General features: G+C 40.8%; 2 protein-coding genes across 2 annotated transcripts; both read right to left on the minus strand.

The window, feature by feature from the left end:
- Window positions 1-894: 894 nt before the first annotated feature.
- Window positions 895-4,567, minus strand: LOC139639980 (synaptotagmin-11-like). Its single transcript, XM_071514147.1, has 5 exons — window positions 4,423-4,567; window positions 2,877-3,895; window positions 2,382-2,550; window positions 1,213-1,373; window positions 895-1,044 (listed from the first exon to the last, which is right to left on the minus strand). The coding sequence occupies exons 1-5, from the start codon at window positions 4,565-4,567 to the stop codon at window positions 895-897; spliced, it is 1,644 nt and encodes a 547-aa protein (XP_071370248.1).
- A 2,919-nt stretch (window positions 4,568-7,486) lies between these two features.
- LOC139639916 (AT-rich interactive domain-containing protein 3A-like) lies at window positions 7,487-19,557 on the minus strand. Its single transcript, XM_071514072.1, has 9 exons — window positions 19,428-19,557; window positions 18,044-18,673; window positions 13,394-13,468; window positions 13,213-13,285; window positions 10,748-10,931; window positions 9,029-9,279; window positions 8,150-8,419; window positions 7,943-8,038; window positions 7,487-7,626 (listed from the first exon to the last, which is right to left on the minus strand). The coding sequence occupies exons 1-9, from the start codon at window positions 19,452-19,454 to the stop codon at window positions 7,487-7,489; spliced, it is 1,746 nt and encodes a 581-aa protein (XP_071370173.1). The 5' UTR covers window positions 19,455-19,557.
- Window positions 19,558-21,046: the final 1,489 nt, after the last annotated feature.

A 21,046-nucleotide genomic window follows, 5' to 3' on the forward strand; every position in this document is an offset into this window, starting at 1 on the left:
ACCAAGCTATTAAGACTACTTTAGGCTGAAGTGTGTTTTATTTATGTAACATGATATGGTTATTCACATCATTTTTCAGGAATTGTGCATTTACAGATATACATGAGAGAATATTAAGTTCATTAGTGTGTATTTCGTGTTACTCACACAATTGAATGATGAAATGTGTCATTTAGTCACGGGGATTGAACCTTATGTAGCGCAACCATATAGTGTTTGTTTAATAGGATATTTCTGGATGCAGACCATATTATTCAGTTCACTAACCACTATGCTTTTCTTCTCTAAGTATATACTGGGAAAGAGACTGAATGGTTTTCAAAGTGTTCCATTTTGTCACTCTCATAAGTAATTACCCATTTTGGCTTGATAATTGATATCCAGAATTGTGCACAGTCCAGTAGGTAGATCAAATGCTTTATAACAACCTTATTCCAGTGTAGGCCTACTAACCTGTGTTATATGGAAAGGTACTGCAAGTACACGTGTAAGTAAATCATTAAAATTGTATTTAATGAAAATTGTACTTACATTACTTCTTCCACCTTTGTAAACACTTTATGTATGAGAGAGATTTTCATTAAGTACTTACACAGTAATATTGTGCATTTACAATACTTTCCCATAGGTTAATACACAAGTTAATACACTGGAATAAGGCCATTGTAAAGTATTACACAATCCTGTGTTCCCCTCTAATTGCTCAGATATCCACCATCAGATGGGCAGCGTCAGTAAAGTCTGTCATTTGATATAGCTGAGCACAGCTGTGTGCGCTTCATGGCAAACCTATAATGCCCCATTTTGGATATTCCAGTGCCCACAGAGTCAGACTGGGCTCACCTCTCTCACCCACTGGGCACAAAACAGGTTTGACAGCACAGACTTCTCTGTCTATAGCGGCTCTGGTTGCACGGTGTGCCAGCGCGCCCGCTCCACCTGGTCCTGGCTGCACATGTCCCTCCAGTGTGCACGTCCCGCCTCTGGAGCCTCCGAACCAATTAGGACTCGACCAAGCACTTTGCTCTTTGACTGGACCTGATTCTGTCACATAAGAGAGGAGCAGGAATGTTGAGTTATGCTCTTTTCATTTACTTGGTAGGACAATTAAAATGCAGTTAAATGCAGGTATTCATCTCTGTTTACTGAATAATTAATAATTCTGCAATAAAATCTTATTCTGCAAATGGACACTTCCAAAGCAATTCTTACCTGCATGATTATGAACTCCAGCATGAGGGGCAGATGGCTGATGTCTCCTGGAGGAAGGTCAAACAAGAAAGGAGTATTCCACACAGTGCTGAACGCTGCCTTGGTTTCTCTGCTGCCAATCACTACTCCCTCATGGCGCAGATTGATCACCACCTGGTAATCTGTAGACAGGTACACAAACATCCTACAGTCTGGAGAACTCTATTGATTGATGAACATTCAAACATGAAAATTGAGATTGGAGTGGATATTGAAATGGAATGGCCTTCTCATACTATTTGCTGTTTGGTTGATTGGCAAAATTACAAACTGTCCATATGACAAAAAAAAAACAAGACTTGACCTCAACATAGCTTGAGGTCAAAAATACGTTTTTAACTGTGGTCAGTTAGTCCTACAGCCATTTATCTCCAAATATACATTATTTGAGTTATTTTATCAGCGCTAAAATACAAATTTCAGATGGAGGAAATGTTGGAAAATTACATCACATAAGGCTAACAAGAAAAATCCAAATCCTCACACCACCTATTCTCATGTAGATACAGTATCAGGTAAAGTCTAGTATAAACTGGACAAAGGATGTGTAAAAGAAGAAAGAACAGAACTGTCAATTTACTCTTCATTTCTGTTCAGAGAAATACTGACTGCTCCACATAAACTAAGCATTTATGACCAGAAATGTTAAGAATGTGATGTCAGAAATGAATGAAATATGTGCCCAAGTCATGTCGGTGTGACATACTGAAAATGAAATAGATATCATAAATGTAATGGCCATGCATTACGTAGGATCTGTTTGTCTGCAGAAAAAAATCTGCATAGACAGGCTAATGCAGACCAAGACCAGAGATCTAGAGGTTGGAGAGGATTGGAACATTTTCTGGAGGATTGTGAATAGTGAGGGATTAAATCACAATGTCATTAAAAAAAGAGGATGATCTCCTGCCGCATTCGGATCCTGTAAGACATCATTTAATCCTCAAACATTAAAAGCAAACATAGGGACTTACTTTACCTCCGCCCCTGAAAAGCAAAAGTCAGTTCTGCCCACGCAGCTTATATAATGTCTCTATGCATGTCCTTAAGGGATCCTTTGGTAAACATACTGTACATTTTGTCAACTCCTGGTTGCCATACATACTGATGTCATCAAAAGTTATTTTTACCTGATGCTGCTGGCATATGAGTGAGGGTGGCTAGGTTATCTGCTCTGAGGACCATGGCTTTGATGCGGTGGGCCAGAGTCTGATACTGAAGCAAAATGAAGAGCTGACCTAAGATCTGTGGTGGGCAGCTAAGCCCCTTGCTCATCAGTGCATCCGGGGAGTTCAGACTCTGGAGTCAAAGGGCATAAGTTCAGAGCAGAGAGAAAATGTTCAATCAGGAGATGAAGAATCATAAGGCTGGTGCTTTGAAATGTGTCAAGTATACTAATGGGTAATGTACATGTGAATGAACTTAGAAAAAAAACACTTCACTACTAGGATACTAGCAAAACAAAACAATCATTTGACTCAATTTCGCTCTTATCTTCTGCCTGCTAACTTCTGCCTGCTAAACTTTCCATGGTAATGGTCTTTTCAACACATTGCCCTAATCTCCATGTATCTTTATCATAAAATCATCTCCCCCGCATAGATGTGAATTCAATAGAGCATTACCTTTTTTAGCATCCTCTTGCTTGGACTAAGCTCTTTAGTGAAGTGAAAAGGATGATCTGCTCTCCAGTCTGTTCCTCCACACTGGGCCTCCAGTTCACCCAGTGTGGAGCCTCTCCGGCTCAGCAGTTCCCGTGTGTATAGAGCTATTCTGAGAACGCACTTTTGGAGCTCCTTAACAGAGCTCACCTTCAAAACCAGCACCAGGCTGTGGGACTCAGGACTGAGGCTGCTTTGGACGGAGGCCCGCATGGGACAGGGGTACAGAGGGGGCAGGCTGCCCAGCACAGACACATCCTCCAGTCTGTGGGGCGTCCCAGTGAGGCTGAGAATAGTCACAGTCAGGGTTTGCTGCTCTGGAGAGAAGGCCACAGTGAAGTGGAGGCAGGGGTTTGGTGAGGTTGGCTGTCTGCAGCTGGCACCGGAGCCATAGCACAGTGGAGCCAGTGGGATCGGTTCCTCAGCCACAGAGGGAGGACCAGCACCGGGGCCGGTGAGCCTGCTGTGCTCACTGTAAGAAATACTGTCACCAGTCACAGTGCAGCGTCTCTCTAGAACCATGCGTGTTTTGGACAACAGTCCCAGTTTGGGAAATATAGGCAAGGAAGCACGGCTGTGACCTATGGGCTTATAGAGGGGAGATGTTATTGGTGGGGTGCTGAGGCGGCGCAGGGAAAAGTAGGACTTTGGGTGCTCCTTCCATTCAGAGGACGCACAGGCACGAGAAGAGAATGGCAGAGAGGCACATTCACCCTCTGAAGGGGCAGGGCTGCTGAACGTGGAGGGAAACTCCACAATATCTCCATCCAGCTCCTCGTATTGCTGCCTGGCCGCTGTTGTGGCTGCTGAGAGGGGCGGGTTCTGGGCGAGGGTCACAGGCTCAGCAGGAGCTGGTGGTGATGTCACAGGCTCTTTGTCATTCAATGGACAAATGTCACTCTTCCTCCAGCACAGAATACATCCCAGGATCAAACACAGACAAAAAACTATCAGGCCAACCAAAAGCAGAATCTGGAGGTGAACTGCAGACATAAGAAATTGAATTTATGCCAGTTAGATACCAACAATTTCAAAACACTGATATAATTAATCCTCATGCAACCCTGGATTACATGAGGATAACACAGAATATTGCTACTGTTTTAATTCAATTACACTACCAGTCAGCAGTTTGGACACACCACCTTTTTCTTGATTTTGACCATTTTCCACATTTTAGAATAATAGTAAAGACATCAAATCTATGAAATAACATAAATTGAATTCACAAATGGATGCAGTGACCAAAAACTATCTTACACTTTAGATGCTTTAAAGTAGCCTTGATGGAAAGGCAATGGTTTTGGAAAGAAATTCATACATAGGCATAAACTTCTATATTTACATTTGTCTAAAAATCAGATTTCAAGCATTTATGCATAAGCCTGTAGAACAAAATGGCTTTAAGATAATAAAAAACATACATTCAATCCAATGTGTCCAAACCTTTGACTGGTACTTCTGCATATGAGCCAGATGAGCTCCATATTTCAATATTGTAAATCCATACCTTCTAATTGTTTGGTGAAAAGAACCTGCACCAGAAGCCAGAAGAAGAGTATGACCATGATGCCCTCGATCATGCCCTTACAGCAGAACAGCAGCACAGACTGCCAGAGCGGCTGACCTGGGTACTCCTCATCATGGTAAGGCATGGTGCCAGTGTCTGTCTCAGCCTATCCTGAGTAAATATCCACAGAAACACAGAGGACCGAGAACAGCAGTTCACTCCATCTCCAAATCCCCTTAGAGAGGATCATTTGCTCGGCTGATGAAAATGCATTCTGGCTGAAAGAAGCTGAAAAGACCCGCAGTTTCAATCCTGTTTCCACATATATTTGTGCTTCAGAGGATCAGTGTAAGCCATTGTTTTTGGAGTGATAAAGTCACACAGGCACACAAACCAAACATCTGTACATGCTCCCATCAAAACACCTTGGGTATTTAGTGTCACAAGGTTCCACTTTGCCTTAGCAACAAGGCAAAATGATGAGAAACATGGAACCTGCACATTATGTGGAGTTCATAGAAGGATTTCTCTCTCATATAGGATGGACCGGCTCCCACAGGTTATCATCAAGCACCCAGTAGCAGCTGAAATGTTTCTTCCCTGTTCAAAGCTGAAAGATCATCTTGCAGTCCCAACTCTCCTCTGTGGTTCCTTTCAGTCTTGTGCCAGGACAGTGATGCCCTCATCTACAGACAGACTTGACCAGTAATATTTCTCCCTGGGAGGGTGGGGCCTGTGGGTGGAGACGCCCATCTCATAATACTTCTCATCGTGCCTGTAACATCTTCCCTCTGCAGTGTTCCAGATGCCAATCCAGCGGAGTCACTATAGAACGTCTATCCCAACAGTAAATCCTGCGGCCCATCCCCCGCCCCACAAGCTGTTGCTTCCATTAGTATAGCCTCTGTCAATAGGTCTGCTGCACACCAGAGTTCAGGAATTAATTCTCAATACAGAATCTCACTTCCTCTCCCAGTCACACATAAACACACTATATAGCTTTTGACTTGATCTGCTTGATTTCACTTGGTTGTGAAATATGAAGAATGTGAAAAGTAATACATCAGGATCGTTATCCATCCAACTTCAAAAACTAATTTTATATAATCACTTAGCAATAAAAGCCTTAGGAACTGCTTAATGAAACAAATAACTTTGTTCCTCATTGCTCACCAGTTCAGGTTCCTGGTTTAAGATGAGTAGAGAGAAGCTCAACTGGTTTGACATCAAGGTGATGGTCAATTGGAAATAATGAAAAATGTGCAGAGTTATGCATGTCAGATACCCCTGAACTTGAAATGGCCTCTGCACAGGAGGTAATGCTACCCCCATCTGGCCATGCACATACTGGACATACAGTATGGTGTTTTTCTATCACATTTCAGGCCACACATGTTGTTCAAGCCTCAACAGCCCAATGGAAATTATGACAAGACATACAAAATTAAAGGGGTCATAAGCATGCCACATGAAATCCTGATCTTCCTTGAAATATTCCAACAGCGTAAATATCAAGATTTCTAAGATTGTTATCCTTCAGCCAATGTCCATAAATGCAAAAGCACTGAGGATTTAGCAAACACAACACAGATTTTGTGGAAAAGAATGCAGAGTCTTCCTACATTACACATAAGATTTTTTTATTCCTCATGGCCATGTCCATATAGGAAATACATTAAGCAAAGACCAAAACAGACTTTAACATCAAGACTTGTTGAGTTCAGAGAGACATTTGTTTGCATTGAGAGATATGATAATGTCTACTTGATTGTCCAAATATATTTCAGCACAAATTATGCAGATTACCAAAAATCAACATATGCTGCATTAAGTATTGCATATCTCTCTAAAAGAGTGAGGTAGCGCCGTTTCAGTGTTCAAATGTCAACATGCTCTTCAGATCAAAGCTTGAGGTCATTAAAGATACATTCTCTGTGTTTGGGTACAGTATAAAATACAACACAGCAATACAGTATGAAATACAGTACACCAGTGATGAGTGAACAGTGAGGAGTCCACCCTGCTCCAGAGGAAATTCCTGAGAAAGTTACTTCCCACCATGGAAAGTCAAATGAGGTAACTGTTCTATCACTTCCCTTTCAGATATAGTTTCCAGCAGAAACCTTGCATTTCAAATTTTGCCTTTAATTGACAGCTGACATGTAATGAATGAATTAATGATTTGGCTTGGTCTCAAAGTTATGAAAACTTTGAGACCAAGCCAAATCATTAACAGTGCAGTGTAAAATGTCCAAACCAATGAAAAGAACCAACCAGTTTCTCTCCAAATCCTGTTTGATATTTCCGAGATACAAGCTTTCTGCGGAACACTGAAAACACAATTCATCCCTCGGAGCTGCTACCAAAAGTATGGATTGCTTTCACTCACAGCAGTCTGTCCCAAATGTTCCAGACCAAATGTTCACTAGGCGGGATACAAAATGGCTGCAGCAAAATGGTCACAGATGGGAGCTATGACGTCAAGCTATGGCTTTTTTTGGTCTTCATTAGCTGCACTTTGGCAACTAAGTTGTTTTGTTGATGGCTATGGAAAGCGATGGCTGCAGAATGGTCAGATATCTTGCTATACATACTATAGTAGACAGCTAGAGAGACTGAGCATGGGCACTCACCATGCAGTTTTCTGCTCTAAAGATGCTTTTGAACAAACCTTTCGAAGCCAAGCCCTTTAGACATGAATATATCGCTACGTTTCAAAATAGCTTCTAACAGGCACTAAGGTAAACTGTTACCTGAATCTACATTTAATTAATTTGGAAGCCTTTAAGGTCAAATATATCAATGTCCTCCTGATAAGATTCTCATTTAAAGCATATTATATTGTCAAAATAACGGAAAAACAACACTACAAAGAGTTCTAATCGCTTTGTGAGTTAGCTGATTCCCCAAATGACTGCATTGCTTAAGTGTACAAATGGGAAGCCAAATGTGTACAACTAGATATCAATACAGTTACAGTCCATATAGTTCTTGTCTGACAAGAGAGGTATGTATATCATTCAATTATTTCACTAAGGACAGATTTAAACACCAGGAGTGAGCCTTAATTTGGTCCCTTTGAGGAAGAGGAGGATGAAGAGGAGGGACTGTGTGAGGAGAGGGCGCTGAAACCGCTTGTTCCTGCAGGAGTTATGGTGTGCGACGCCACAGCAGCTGCAGGTGACTTCTGGGCAAACAGCATTCCTGCAGTGGAGAGTTGGGGGATAAGATTATAATGAAAAACAGAGGTAAACTAGCCATTACTATGCATGCACTATATGACTAGCTTGTCACTTTTGAAGAAATTGCACAATTTCTTGCTCGTTTCATTTCTCCCTTTGGAATTTTGAAGAAATTGTATCGTCTATTTTTGTCCTGTCTACTGCCATAGATGTGACAGTTTCTGCTCATGCACTGGTTTCTGCCAACAGGCCCAAAAACACTTGCTTAGTACCACCTGCCAAACCAAACACAGACCAGAGGCCAAAACCATGTTTGCTTTAACAATTTAATGACTCACCTGAGTAAAGGGTGCCGTTGACTTCCACAGATACGCTGATACTGGCAGCTCCGTTAGTGGAGATGCTCAGAGACAGGTCCTGTTTGCTTTCTGTGGCTGAACGAGAAAACACTCAATGTCATGGACTTTCCCAACATCATGGTCAGTAATGACGAGGAACAGCATACTGTACGGTATGTCTGTGTAGTCAGAGCGAATGCAACTCACCGTGGCCGTTGTTCAGTTTGAGGTTCATAGGGTTGAAGTGAGAGGCCATGGCCAGGAGGTTCTGCTGGAAGGCCTGCTGCATAAGACGCTGCTGCTCCTCTGCGAGCCTCGCCATCTTCCTCTCTGGACCGTCGGCTGCAATCCCCCCAGCGCTCCTCTCCAGCTTCTCTCGGAGATGCTCCAGGGTGGCAGCTTGTGCCAGCTGCTGCTGCTGGCCCAGTGCCAGCGCCATGGGCAGCCGGCTGGGTAATATGGGCGTGGAAATGTCATCTGATGGAGCAAATCAAAGAGACAAGAACTGTTACAAATGTCATTAAAAAAACAGGGTGGAGATCAGGAAAGCAACAGGGAAAAAAGCATAGAGGAAAACAGCAATCTCCTTTTAGAAATAAATGGTAATTGTTTCCAATAAACCTGAAATCCTGAAAAAAAACATCTGTCTCAATTTACATTTTACGTTTTGACAGAGTTTGTACTATTTCAAGTATCCCACGCCCGCTTGGTTCATCACAAGGTCACACTGAACAGAGGCAAGGTAGAAGCTCATTCATGGCTCAATAATATCATCAAAAGTTGAAAAGTGCTTTAAGAATCCGATAAGAGCGCTCTAATGGACTGGTTTGAGGTACAATGGAAGCCACGCTGGATCAAACATATTTTGAAACTCATATGTTCCTATTAGGCATAAGGATTTTTAAGATCATGATCAGAGTGCCACCAAGTTTTCTTTGAGATATGACAGAAAATATGACAGATTTCAGATCTGTGCCACTAAGTTTTGAAACTGAATTAGATCCCCCCCCCCCCTAAAGAAAGGCTGTTTGGCTAGGGAGACTTTTCAATGCAAATCTCAACATGGATGCACACACTTACACATACCTGCGTTTCTCTTGAAAGACGGGCTGAGGGATGAATTGAGGCCGTTGTGTCCGGTGGGGGGGGTTTGCATCTTGGGGGAAGAGAGCAGGGAGTGGGGAGCGGAGCTGGGGGAGGGAGAGTAGCGGTACAGGCTGCTGCTGTAGCTCGGGCGCCGGCCCTCTCTACGGTTACTGTCGATGGCCGCCTGTAGCTCACCTGGAGAACTCAGTCCTTTCTTCTCACACTCAAAGCCGTACAGGTACTTCATATACCTACATGGAACAGTTTCATAATATTCTTAATAATAATAATAACAATAATAATAATAATAATATTAATAATCTTTACTTGTATAGCACTTCAAAACACAGTTACAAAACGCTTTACAAAGGATTAAAAAAAAAGGAAAAACAACAGCAGAATCAATAAAACAAGAAATATAGAGACAAGGCAGGGTCATAAAAAGGTTGGGCAACACAAATAAAATATCGTTACATAATAGCAAGTCTATTAAAAATGTGTTTTAAGAGGAGATTTAAAAGATGATGCTTTGGAAACCATTTGAATACTGCTGAGGGGTTTTAGGGGTTTTAACAGTTATCAAAATGTTATCCTCTCTATCTCATGTAGACTTGCACACACACACACACACACACAGCATGAAAACAATTCCAAACTAATCTCAGCAAGCGAGAAAATCTGGTGGGTTTAATATATTTATCTATACTATCAAATTACTTTTCAACATTATTGTAAAGGTGCAAAGGTTTTGTCTCAGTAAGCAATGAGGAAAGGTCTAGAAAAAAATGTAAGATTTCAGCTCATGCATTTACTGCCTGCCATGCTGCTATGAGTGCATAATCAATGCCAACATTATTAAAAAAAAAAAAAAGTCACTGAAGTTGTGAAAGCAAACATTACCAGAGAAGCTTCTGCACTTCTATAAGTGCGTACAAGGTGTTTGTTCTAGCTGTGGGAGAGTTGTTCATATTCATAAATATTGACCCAGCTGTTCAAGATAATAGCCAAAGCTGAATTCTGTTTGAAGGTGGATTTTCCCTCCAAGTCAAAGTCAACACTGAGATTAATGTGAAATAAAATGGATTAATGAAGAATCATTGAGCCAGAATCTCTTAAAGCCTTTCTTTAGATATTCTAAAACCAGATTCTGATTCTGGCTCTACAACAAACACAACATACATACAGGTGTCCTCAGATATATTCAAACTTAAAATTGTTAAACATTTTATCACTTAAAACATTACTGTCAACATATCTGTCTTCAAAATGTATAAATAACTCAAACGTTTCCTTGTAGCAACTGATAATGCAATAACTGTCAGATAATGTAATAACTTGTCAAAATGTAATAAAATGTCTCTCAATGGGTTGAAAACGTAGTAAAACCTATTAGTGTCATAAATAATAATGTAATAACATCGCATTTCTACATCAAACTGGTATTTATTAATTGGTGTAACATATTTTTAACTGATGATGTCAGTTAAAAATGTTACATCCCTTTGAAGTAATAATTGTGGGTTAATATGATACAATTTATTACAATAATAGGATATATTACATTTTCACCCATTCAGAAAGACATTTTTATTACAACTTGACAAGTTATTGCATTATCCAACAGTTACTACATTATCATTTGCTACACTCCTTTTTTTCCTTCGATTGTCCCAACTGTTTTCCAATAAAGAGAATGAGAAAAGAAAGAGAGACACCTACTGGGTGCGCAGGGTGAAGGCTGCACTGGTGATGGAGGTGGGGAGATTGAGACCCTTGGTGATCTCCCTCCAGATCTTCTTGTTGATGACCTCCACCAGGCCTCCCTTCTCTGTCACAAGCTTGTAGAGCCTGTACAGGTCCAGCACCTGTTTGGCCATGATGGGGATGCGGTTCACAGGAGTTCCTGAATGAATGCAATGAAATATATTAATTCATTTTGCCTTTTTAGAGCTGGAAGTCCAACTTCATCTTCTCATCTTTACTTCATCTTCACTCCAGACATAAAGCAGAGTGGACTGCAGGAAAAAAGGGAGGCCAGTAAAGATCCATGCCCCACAAACCATGTTTACCTAAATGTTAGACTTTCAAACTGTCTGGTCTACTATATGGGCATAAGGGGGATAATAAGATATTGGCTGTATGCAAATGTAAATTGAGTGTATAGAGCACTGAATAACGTGCACCCATTTTCACATTTTACATAATCTTAGGGTCCAGAATCAACACAAATCAGTGTTCTTAACACAGAAGTTGAGAAAAACAAGGTTCCCCTGCAACAACATCATGGACAGGAACCTGGACAAGGAGGAAGCAGAGGATGCAGCCATACATATGCGATTCTGACCTGTCTACCTCAGGGTCAGAGGTTAAGATTAGGTAAAGTGGGACAGCATGTAATCTGTGCGGATAGACCGGTCTAATGAAGCTTATTTCAAATGGATGGGGGTGGGGATAAATCCACACAACTGCTCTGTTATTGCTTTGCTTTGAGAAGTGGGGGAAGGGTGATTTTAGGGCCAGCAGTGCCTGCCAATCTAAGGCTTGACAGCTAACCCTTCCAATCCTGCTTTGGAATAAAGCCAATTAATGAAGGGGGCTCAAAAGCAGTTGCAGAAATAAGATTACTTCTTACTTTAGATGAACACATGGCGCACACACACATGCTTAAACCAGCCATGACCTCTTTTTTCTAAATGAGTAAATATTGCTGATAGGGTGGTGACTGACTTCATCTACTTTTGACACATTAGGATTTGTGTTAATCTAAGAACAGCTAGATGAAATCAGTCTGGTTAAGCATTTAACATACCTAATGCAGGACAGTGCTAGACAACTACTAGACTATCTGAATTAAATAAAAACAATTGCACAGAAAGATTACATTTTGTTTTTACCTATATTACATACTAGACAGTTAAATGAAGGTCTTGATTGTATTCACTCACTTGACTTTCTTCACATTTTGTTTGTTTGTTTTGCTGTGGTTTAACTAAGCTCTAGCAATTTATATGATAATAAATATAAAGATCTGAATACATTTCCAAACTAGATTTTTCTTACTCATTTAGACTTTGAAATAATATTTATATAATATATAAAAATAAAATCTTTTTATAAGTGCTTATAAACAAAATTATAAACAAACCTTTTTTTGTACAAGAGCAATTAGTGAGTGTAAAAAATTCTTAGAGATAAAGCTGCCATGCTGCCATTTCAATCACCATTTACTATACGGTGGCATGCAAGGGAAGAGTTTACACACATTTTCGGGCTGGATGACTAGTTGGAGAGTAGTGTTTATGGGCTGTATGTAATTGGCAGTGTGCTCTTATTGGTAGTGTGCTCCACATGGCACCATAACCACTTATTACTGTGACTGGAGCAACTGCCAACAGAAGGGAAAAGGGGCTGCAATGCAAGATAAAAAAATCTGTGTCAGTAGAAAATTAGCCATAATGCAACAAACCTCACAAATGCAGCGAACCCTCAAACTCAAACCTGTCAACTGTCAATATTTGCCAGCAATTCACTGTAAATGACCATAAAACCAGTAAATGCGAATCAATCGAGAAAATACAGAATATATTTTCCAATGACTAATAACAGGGGCTTATCCAAGCTTCTTCACGAAGTAATTATATACATGGCACTAGAAAACTGTGCTTGTCAAAATGGACACATAATATAAGCCAATTATCCCTAATGGCAACCACTTTTCATCTCATTCAAGATCTACTGAGTCAGCCCTCCACTCTGACCCACCTTTTTATGATTGAGGGGTTTGGTACTACTGCATCACCTTTTGCTCTCAACACTCAATATGAATTAAGGTTTGCACAGTGGGGATGGGGGGGGATGTGGAGATGAGGGTGGAGGCGTCGAGTCGACTGTTAGTTTACTTACAGTTGCTCGTGAATAGCAATTGCAAGCATTCAAAAAGTTCCTGCTGGTAAAATTAGTATTCGTTCAGTATCAAATAAGCATCTTGAAAAACAGAATGGGGTCCAGCAACTGTTGTGGCAGCAGTGCCTTTTTTAGGAACACTAGTTGTTTTGTTCAATAGAAAACAAAGATTTATGAATGTAAGAGAGGAACAAATAATTAATATGATAAGAGCTCCCTCGGCCATACAAAAACAAATCAAGGTCGTGCAAAACATCAAGCCTTCGAAAATGAGTCTTTACCTCGTTTCTGCATGAAGATGAACAGCTCATCCAGAAACTCCTTCCGGTTTGGGTCATTGTCCAGTTCATAAAGCTGCAAGTTGAAAACCATCATCAGCGACAAGCTAATCAAGTTGCACTCTGTAATCATTTCAGGCATTTTCTTGTTTACATACATATATATCCGCCAAAATTGACTGACCTTGGCAAAGTCCCTGGATGGTTCTCCTCTTGCTTTCCCTCCATCGTTCTCCTCAGCCCAGCTGGAACTTCCCCTCTGAAAGCACACAAGCAGAGAGAAATGGTTAGTAAGCAGCCAGTTCTCCAGATTCTCCCATAGCCCCTGGTCTATTTTCTATGGTCCTATATAACTCAATGGGGAGAGCATGGCACTAATACAGGCAGGTTTAGGGGTTTAACTCCAACTGATCAACCCAATGGCACTGTAAGGCACTTTGGATAAAACTAAATCCACCACATGGCATGTGCTGTTGCTTTCTACACTGACTACCAGCTATGGGGAAAGTTCAATATTAAACCTCAGGCAATGGACGGATATTAAAATGAAACAAACACTTGGATATTATGTCCTCCATATGATACCGTTCCTATTTAAAGCTTCACATTATTTGTCATGTTCTGCTCAAGGTCTCTGGACTTTGTGCTTCCCTCCTACTGCATCTAAACCTGTTCTCTTCCCAGCACTGAAGCCACTATCAGACCGTCCTGCCGCATAGTTGAACAGCTGGGCAAAGGGAGCATCTGGCTGCTTGTATCGCCTCAGTGTGTATACAGTAGTTTAATCTGTTTTGAGGGAGCGTCTGTTTAAAACCAGGAACAGTACAGTAAAAGGGAAATTAATGATAGGCACCATGCTCATTAAGTAGTTTAATGTGACACATTATGCCCCCCCCCTCCCATTACATGCTGTTTGACAGTTTAAGTTTAAAAGAATGTGAGTTGAGAGCAGGAGACTAGTGTGTGCAACAGTGTGGAAAAGCCTGCTGAGAGGTATTGTCCCCCTAACGCACACACAGAGCCCCATGATGCAAGTATGAAAATCAAAGATGACTGGTAGAAAAAAGTACGCATCTTAAGAATAGTTTGCCTTTACAATTCAATTTATATGATAGATTTTATATGTTTACAGTCTCTTCCATTTTTGTCCCAAACTGACATTATGATTTTGTCTCGGATTATAGGCGATCTAGTCAGAGTTTGTCAAACACTGGTTTTCTGTATCATATTTATTATTAGTTTGCTTGCTGAAAGCTTCACTCTTACATTATTGAAAAGGTCATTGCTCACATGCAAATCAGTCAGTTTTCATGCCAGGCCTGTTCCATATCAAAACATACATCATGTATGTTTTAGACATAAACATGGTGTGTTATTGTATTTGACAGAAACAAATGTTTTTCCCAGTTGCTTCAATTATCATGCTTGTAGTTCTACAAAATAACTACTATAACTTCCCACATGTTTTTAGATTATTTAATCCATATTTGCATTTGTATTTATACTCTAGAGACATTACTCCATCCACCAAATGGTTGGTATGGTAACCTGATCAGATCCACTGGGGCTCATAATGATACCATTTCAGTCCTTGAGCTATAAAATACACTGTAACCAATAACAGTTGGCTTTCATTCAATGCATGACTTGCTTCATGTTTACACTAAAAACACCATTCAAACTGCAAACGCTTACATACATTCAACCTCCCCATGACATTGTAATGGCTGCCAGTAAAAACAAGGATTTTTTTCTTTGTTTGTAGCTGTGCTGGCTATATAATTCTACACATCCATGTTGGAGTTTAACAGACAAAACATCCCCCACAAGAAGTCACACTGGTGGCAGAGTTGTTGACACATCTAATGGCTTCAGCTTGGCCTTTCTAATAAAAGGGACTTCTACTCCCCCAGCAGCAAGCCTATTGATGGGAAGGTAGATAAACATCCCAGTCTTTTGGCCATCAAGTGAAAATAAATCCCTTCCCCCCTTATTGATGAGCAAGTGAGACCTACTGTGGATCTATTAACAAAGACCTTTCAGTTAATTGCTTACAGAGCTTTCACACATGTAGCCCTGGGAATCCAGATAGTATTCAGTATGTAGGTCAGAAAGTGTTTTCTGTTGTTTAGTTTTGAAAACTGGTTAATATCTTTTATTTTACATATTGTAAATACACTGTACCAGATTATTATTAATCATATTACTATAATTCAACATAGTATTGAATTATCAACTTTAGTTTCACTTAATTCTGCAGGTTTATGTTTGTTCAACCAATCCATATAAAAATACATTTAAAACATGAATTTGAAATGGCTTAACAATGTACACAACTGTCAATTGTCAAGTGCAATGCAATGAATCCCTACAAAATGTAATACACTCAGTAAAAAACTATTTGCTATAATGCTTTCCATTTGCTGGAAAATGCAAACTAACTCTTATAATGAGCTTCATTACAATCGTACAGCGGTTCCAGCAGAGCTGCAGTGAAAACTTATCCCCGATCACATTTCAATGTAACCGCAGGGGGGACCAAATTTTTAATCCAAATCAAATTATTGGGCCTTCAGTCTGCTGTCCAAGTCAAAATAATTTATCTGGCCCCTCGCTGTGCTGTGGGCTGGACTGAGAGCAGCTGGGGCTCTTTATCCCGCCCATACTACACATTTAAGGGTTTGCAGGCAGACCGCACACAAGGCTTCAACAATGATTGTCCAGCGTGGCGAGGCTTGTACAGCATGTTAAACTCCTCAAAGATGCTTATTTATCCAATTAAGTGAAGGAAAAAGTAAATTATAAAGAAAACAAGAGTAAAAGACCACCAGTAAAAGACAACCATGCCAACTAAGTACAAGCTAGATGAACATGGCAAACATGTGCAAAGGTTGAGACGCAAGGACAAAGGTGCTTTTACATTTTAGGCAAAGTGGCAAACAAATTTAATGTCCTGCTTGGCTATAGGCTGCACACCATTTCAGTAAAGCCTGCAAAGCTCCATAGTATTCCTACAGTAACACCTCTGGCGATGCTACAAACAAACATATTGCAGCTTTTCACCCTAACTTTGATTAAAGGTAAGAAAGTAAGAAATCAATTACTACAAACAATCATGAATGGTAATGTACAGATCCACATAATACAATCCAGCTCCTACAAGCCTCCTTTCTAGATAATGAAAACGCATCCAAAGTTGACTACATGAAGCAAATTAGAAGGTCAGAAATAATGACACATCACAGCAAATGCATTACTCTGTTGTCTCCTCCAAGGCCAGATTAGAGGGTCTCTTTAGATGATAAATGAGGGTTCATATTCCATCCAAGACATTTCTGATGGTTAGGGCAAAGGAAATGGCACAATCCAAACCATTTCTGACCCCTGGTAAGATGTTTTAAAAATAGTATCTACTGAGGTTTTTTAATGAAAACAGGAGAAACATGTTTAATGTGCCACAGGTTGAGTGTGCTGGCCTGAGAAGAAGAAAACTAGCACTCCCACCACTCCAGTAGCAGCACAATATATTGATTACTTGCAGCTGAATAAAGCTCCCATTAAGTGTTGCCAAGCGACAGCTAAATTATGCAAAGTTATCCACTGTGCTACAGCTACGTCAGCAGTGAATTGTTCTGGGCTTGGCAAGGTTTAAAAAGAAGCTAATAAACACCAAACTTTAAGTGCGAATGGAGATGAAGCTTAAATTCATCACGAGTACCAGCAATTTGATAGGGACAATATCAAAAAGTAGGCAATAATGGACAAAAGAAACAAGGGAATAGGAAATATCTATTCGACTAGAATGAGCAGTGTGTAAAACTCCGGATAACACATACTGGTAAATCCCATTTTGCTCCAGAAAACACTGAAACTTCTGTAACTAAACTTTATGGCTACTTGTTGGTATGCCATGACGCACCAACCCTGCTGTCCCTCCGTCCACAAGCCTCATTAATCATCATGTATTGAAGTGGGGCCTGTGCAGGGGAGACGCACACAGAAGAACCAATCACACCAGCCTTCATAAGGAAGGAGAAAAAAAACACATCCACGAGGGAACAGGCGGACGAGAGCTTCTGTTACTAGTAAGTGTAGTAGAATGTGTCCAGTGGAAGGCATGCTCATAAATACTCGCTCTGGACCTCAGTAGTTAATGCCGCTATTTTTACATATATATAGAAGACCTGGCTGATGCAATGTGACTGAAAAAGCCTCCACTCTACCTGGCAACCTATTACAATAGTTAACCCTTTAAGCCAGTGCCTTGGCCATAAATATGCGTGTAAGGCCATTTCATTAATCCTCTGTTCTCATTCTGGCTCCATCTATGTTAGGCCTCAAACAGTTAGGGTTGGACCACAGCCAAGACCAATTAGTTTGGCCAGCAGCGAGAGCACGTTTAAAAAAAAAAATGTGGGACATGAGGTGAAGCACAGCTGAAGGAGAGATCCCTGACCTGGCTTGTTAAATAAACACCATCAACTTTGGGCTCCCTGCCCAAGGGACATGCTCCTTCCTCATGTGAGAATGCATGTAACAGACCAGGCAGCGGCGTGCCAAACTCTCAGCAGGGACAAGCCGACAATGAAAGAGAGACGGGACACACGCAAGCAAAATGAAAAGGGGGAGAACTACAGATGTTCCTTTTCTTTCTGTAAGATGAAGGGATGCAGTGGCCAAAAGTCCAAAAGTGGCCAGGGATATTACAAACAGATGCGACATATCTATAACTATCTAAAATATATTGTAGAAATCATTCTTAAAGACACAAAATATACATTAAAGAAACAAAATACAACCCTCCCTTCCCACAATGAAATCAAAACCAACTTACTTGTTTAAATGGCTCGTCATAGCCCCAATCTGCAAATCCATTGGGTGATGTGAAGGAGTGTTGGCCCACAGGAGACAGCAGGTCCTTCTCATCAGGCTCCTGTTTCACAGCCGGAGGAGAGGCAGTCAGCTGCTTGACAGCAGGTGGGTGGGATGTGGAGTAAGGAGCGAAGGAGAAGGCAGGATCCTGCTGGAGTCGAGGCTTCTTCACCTGGTGCTGCGGCCCGTTCTCCTCCTCTTCATCCTCCACCTCATCATTCTCTTCAGGCTCCACCATGTCCTGCTCCTCATCATCATCATCATCCATATCTGAGTCTTCATCTCTCTCCTTCTTTACAAGCTCTGGATCTATTTTGCTGTTCATACTTTGTTGCGCTGTGTGATAAGGCTCCCCATCTCTCCCGTTACCAAATAATGCTGAGTCTAGTCTGGACCCAGAAGCCCTTGCTGCAGCGGCGTGCTTGGCAAACAGGAGCTGGGCTTGACGGAGGTGTTTCTCTTGCCGGCTGAGCTCCAGCTTGGCCTCCTGTTGCCTCTGCAGCTGCTCCATCACGGCCTCCAGCTTCACCCCAACTGGACTGGCCTGGTGGCAGCCTGCTCCTCCTGAGCCTCCCTCCTCAGATAAACTTGACTATGGGCAAAAAATAGAATTAATTGTAGAGGAAACAACTACTTTGAGAATATCCCATGTCTTTCATCACTGTGCATCTAGCCATGGACAGATGGAAGTGATCTTTTCTTTTTTTTTTTTTTTTTAAATGTCCTGCAGCGATTCCTCCTCAGTTGTAATTATTGCCAGCTAAATTTAAGAAGACTACATATAGACCAATTTGACTTTTACCAAATTGCAGTTTTCATGCCCGGCATCTTGTCTGTAATTCAAAGTTAAACAAATTTGCTTTTGGCTCCAAACAAATTCGTATTCAAATGCAAGTGGAAATTGTTCAAAGAGAGGCTGGGTGGGCCGAAATGCAGATACAATGTGGATCAAAGTGGAGCCGATTGGTTGCTTCATGTTGACCATACATTAAATATTCATTAATTTACGTGAGAATAAATTTATAAAAGGATACTAACATTTCTCATGAAGATCTGTTGTGGGCCTTTTTGATGGAATCTACTTAAAATATCGACGAATAAAATTACAATTATTTTGCAAAACTGAGTCAATTAGTCTACTTTTCGCTACGCTGAGAAATGTAAACATGAGGCGTACATTGGTATTCACGTAAAACCTCAGCTATTCTAAAACTTTAACACAAATTCCTCTGGAAACTTCGTCGTTTAAGTGCAAATATCGCTGATAACTTCTACATTAATCGTTCCTTGCTTTGTTACTGTAACAAACACGAGTGAACGCGTTGCCAAAGTCGGTCGACACTCACCATTTGCGCCTTGGAGTAATCCATCATCACCTACAGGTCCTATCTACTTTTTCCGTCTTTCTTCCAGCAAAACAAGTCACATTACATGACCCCTTTTTTTAATTGAAAAGATTCCTCCAATCAGATGTGATTTAAAACCCCAGTAGTGTGGAGGTAAGAGTGATCGGAGCTGGAGGAGGGGAAATAATGTCTGCGCTTTACCTCCCTGGTCACTGCGCATGGAAACTCAAACATCTTTGATTGTCTTTGACTGAGTGGCCTACACCCCCAACTTGGATGAATGAAAGGCCCGCCCCATGCGTAAGCTCGTAAAGTGGGCTTTCTTATGTAGCATTGCCTTCACCTCTCGGGATCTACCCACCCACTTCACAATATGTGGGACTTAAAGGGGGAAACCCTCCCTAAAACTCAAACCAGGTTATGTTATTCCCTTATGCAATTCTAAGGTTATTCATATAGGCTATTTAATGTTTCAGTCAGTATTAGTTAACATGAAATGCTCTCTGCCAAAAAATATAGCAAGGAGAACCAAGATTTTAGAGTTCAGGACTCACAGGATAGTATCTTTATTTCACACCCAAATGTACCTATAGGCTATATGAAGGGAAATTCATTCTGGCGGGCTGCTGTCATGGCACAATAGTCACTCTCCTATATTTTTATTTTCTTAAGAGCGGGACTAAAACTTCATAGCATCACAGATTTAAGTCTTGGTTTTCTGTGCCCAGACAAAATGTGTTAGTGGCAAATGGTCAGAGGTTTGGAGGTAATCTGTTTTAGGTTGTCCGTGTTATCATCTGATCTAATAATTGGAGTGAATTTCCCAAATGGTCCATCATTTATTCCTACAGCCAATGGGCACCGAATCAGTGTGTGTGGTAGTCTGTCTCACTCCTAAATTGGTCTCCCTTGCTAGAAATAACCAAGTTCCCAACAGCCAATTCAATACAGGCATGCCATTTATGAGTGGAAAGGGAGGAAGCTTTCAGGGGGGCAAACAGTAGAAATAGACCTATCCTGATTAGTTTCTGGCTACTAAACCAACTTTAACTGCAATTCTGGCCCCTCTGTGAACCCCTGTATGTTGAACAGCCTTGTTTGTGACAATGCTACTGTTTTCTTGAGAATGGGTAACTACAGCACTCCCACCCCTCTATAAAAAGACCAGGACAGATGCTGTTGTCTTTAGCAGACTAATTACAGGGAAGCAGCAAAATTCACTTGATAAGAAAGTGAGGAAACATGATTCCTTGAAGCCAGAGTAAGCCTCACTTTACTTAAGCATTTTTTTTTCATTCATCCTTTATTTAATCAGGTAGTCACATTGAGATCAAGATCTCTTTTTCAAGAGACCTGAGGACAAAAACATTCATAAAAATGACAAAAGAAATTACACAATTCAGTCACACTCCAGCAGTCAAACAGTAGCACATGGGACATAAAGCAGTTCCAGACATGGTAGAAAATGTGACATATCATTGCTTTAAAATCAGAGAGGAGGACAAGAAACTGTAGCTTCAAGTGCTTTGCAGTCTGGCAAATAGCAAATAATGGACTTCATAGTAAGCTATGCTGTTTACGGCAAATCAATTTATGGCCAGTTTAACTCTTGATTAATT

This window comes from Centroberyx affinis, unplaced genomic scaffold, assembly GCF_046629955.1.
Source record: "Centroberyx affinis isolate AG114_WGS23_722 - 3 ecotype Tasmania unplaced genomic scaffold, CSIRO-AGI_Caff_v1 ptg000283l_1, whole genome shotgun sequence".
Taxonomy (NCBI): Eukaryota; Metazoa; Chordata; class Actinopteri; order Beryciformes; family Berycidae; genus Centroberyx; species Centroberyx affinis.

What these genes read in the sequence shown, in the direction of transcription:
- LOC139639980 (XM_071514147.1), bottom strand. Translation starts at nt 4,567, where the DNA reads ATGCCTTACCATGATGAGGAGTACCCAGGTCAGCCGCTCTGGCAGTCT. An exon ending in GCAAGAGGATGCTAAAAAAG is followed by an intron (nt 2,551 to 2,876) that starts GTAATGCTCTAT and finishes CTTTGACTCCAG; the next exon opens with AGTCTGAACTCCCCGGATGC. An exon ending in TGGAGTTCATAATCATGCAG is followed by an intron (nt 1,045 to 1,212) that starts GTAAGAATTGCT and finishes CTTATGTGACAG; the next exon opens with AATCAGGTCCAGTCAAAGAG.
- LOC139639916 (XM_071514072.1), bottom strand. Translation starts at nt 19,454, where the DNA reads ATGATGGATTACTCCAAGGCGCAAATG. An exon ending in CAAACTGAACAACGGCCACG is followed by an intron (nt 8,039 to 8,149) that starts GTGAGTTGCATT and finishes TTTCTCGTTCAG; the next exon opens with CCACAGAAAGCAAACAGGAC. An exon ending in CAACGGCACCCTTTACTCAG is followed by an intron (nt 7,627 to 7,942) that starts GTGAGTCATTAA and finishes TCTCCACTGCAG; the next exon opens with GAATGCTGTTTGCCCAGAAG.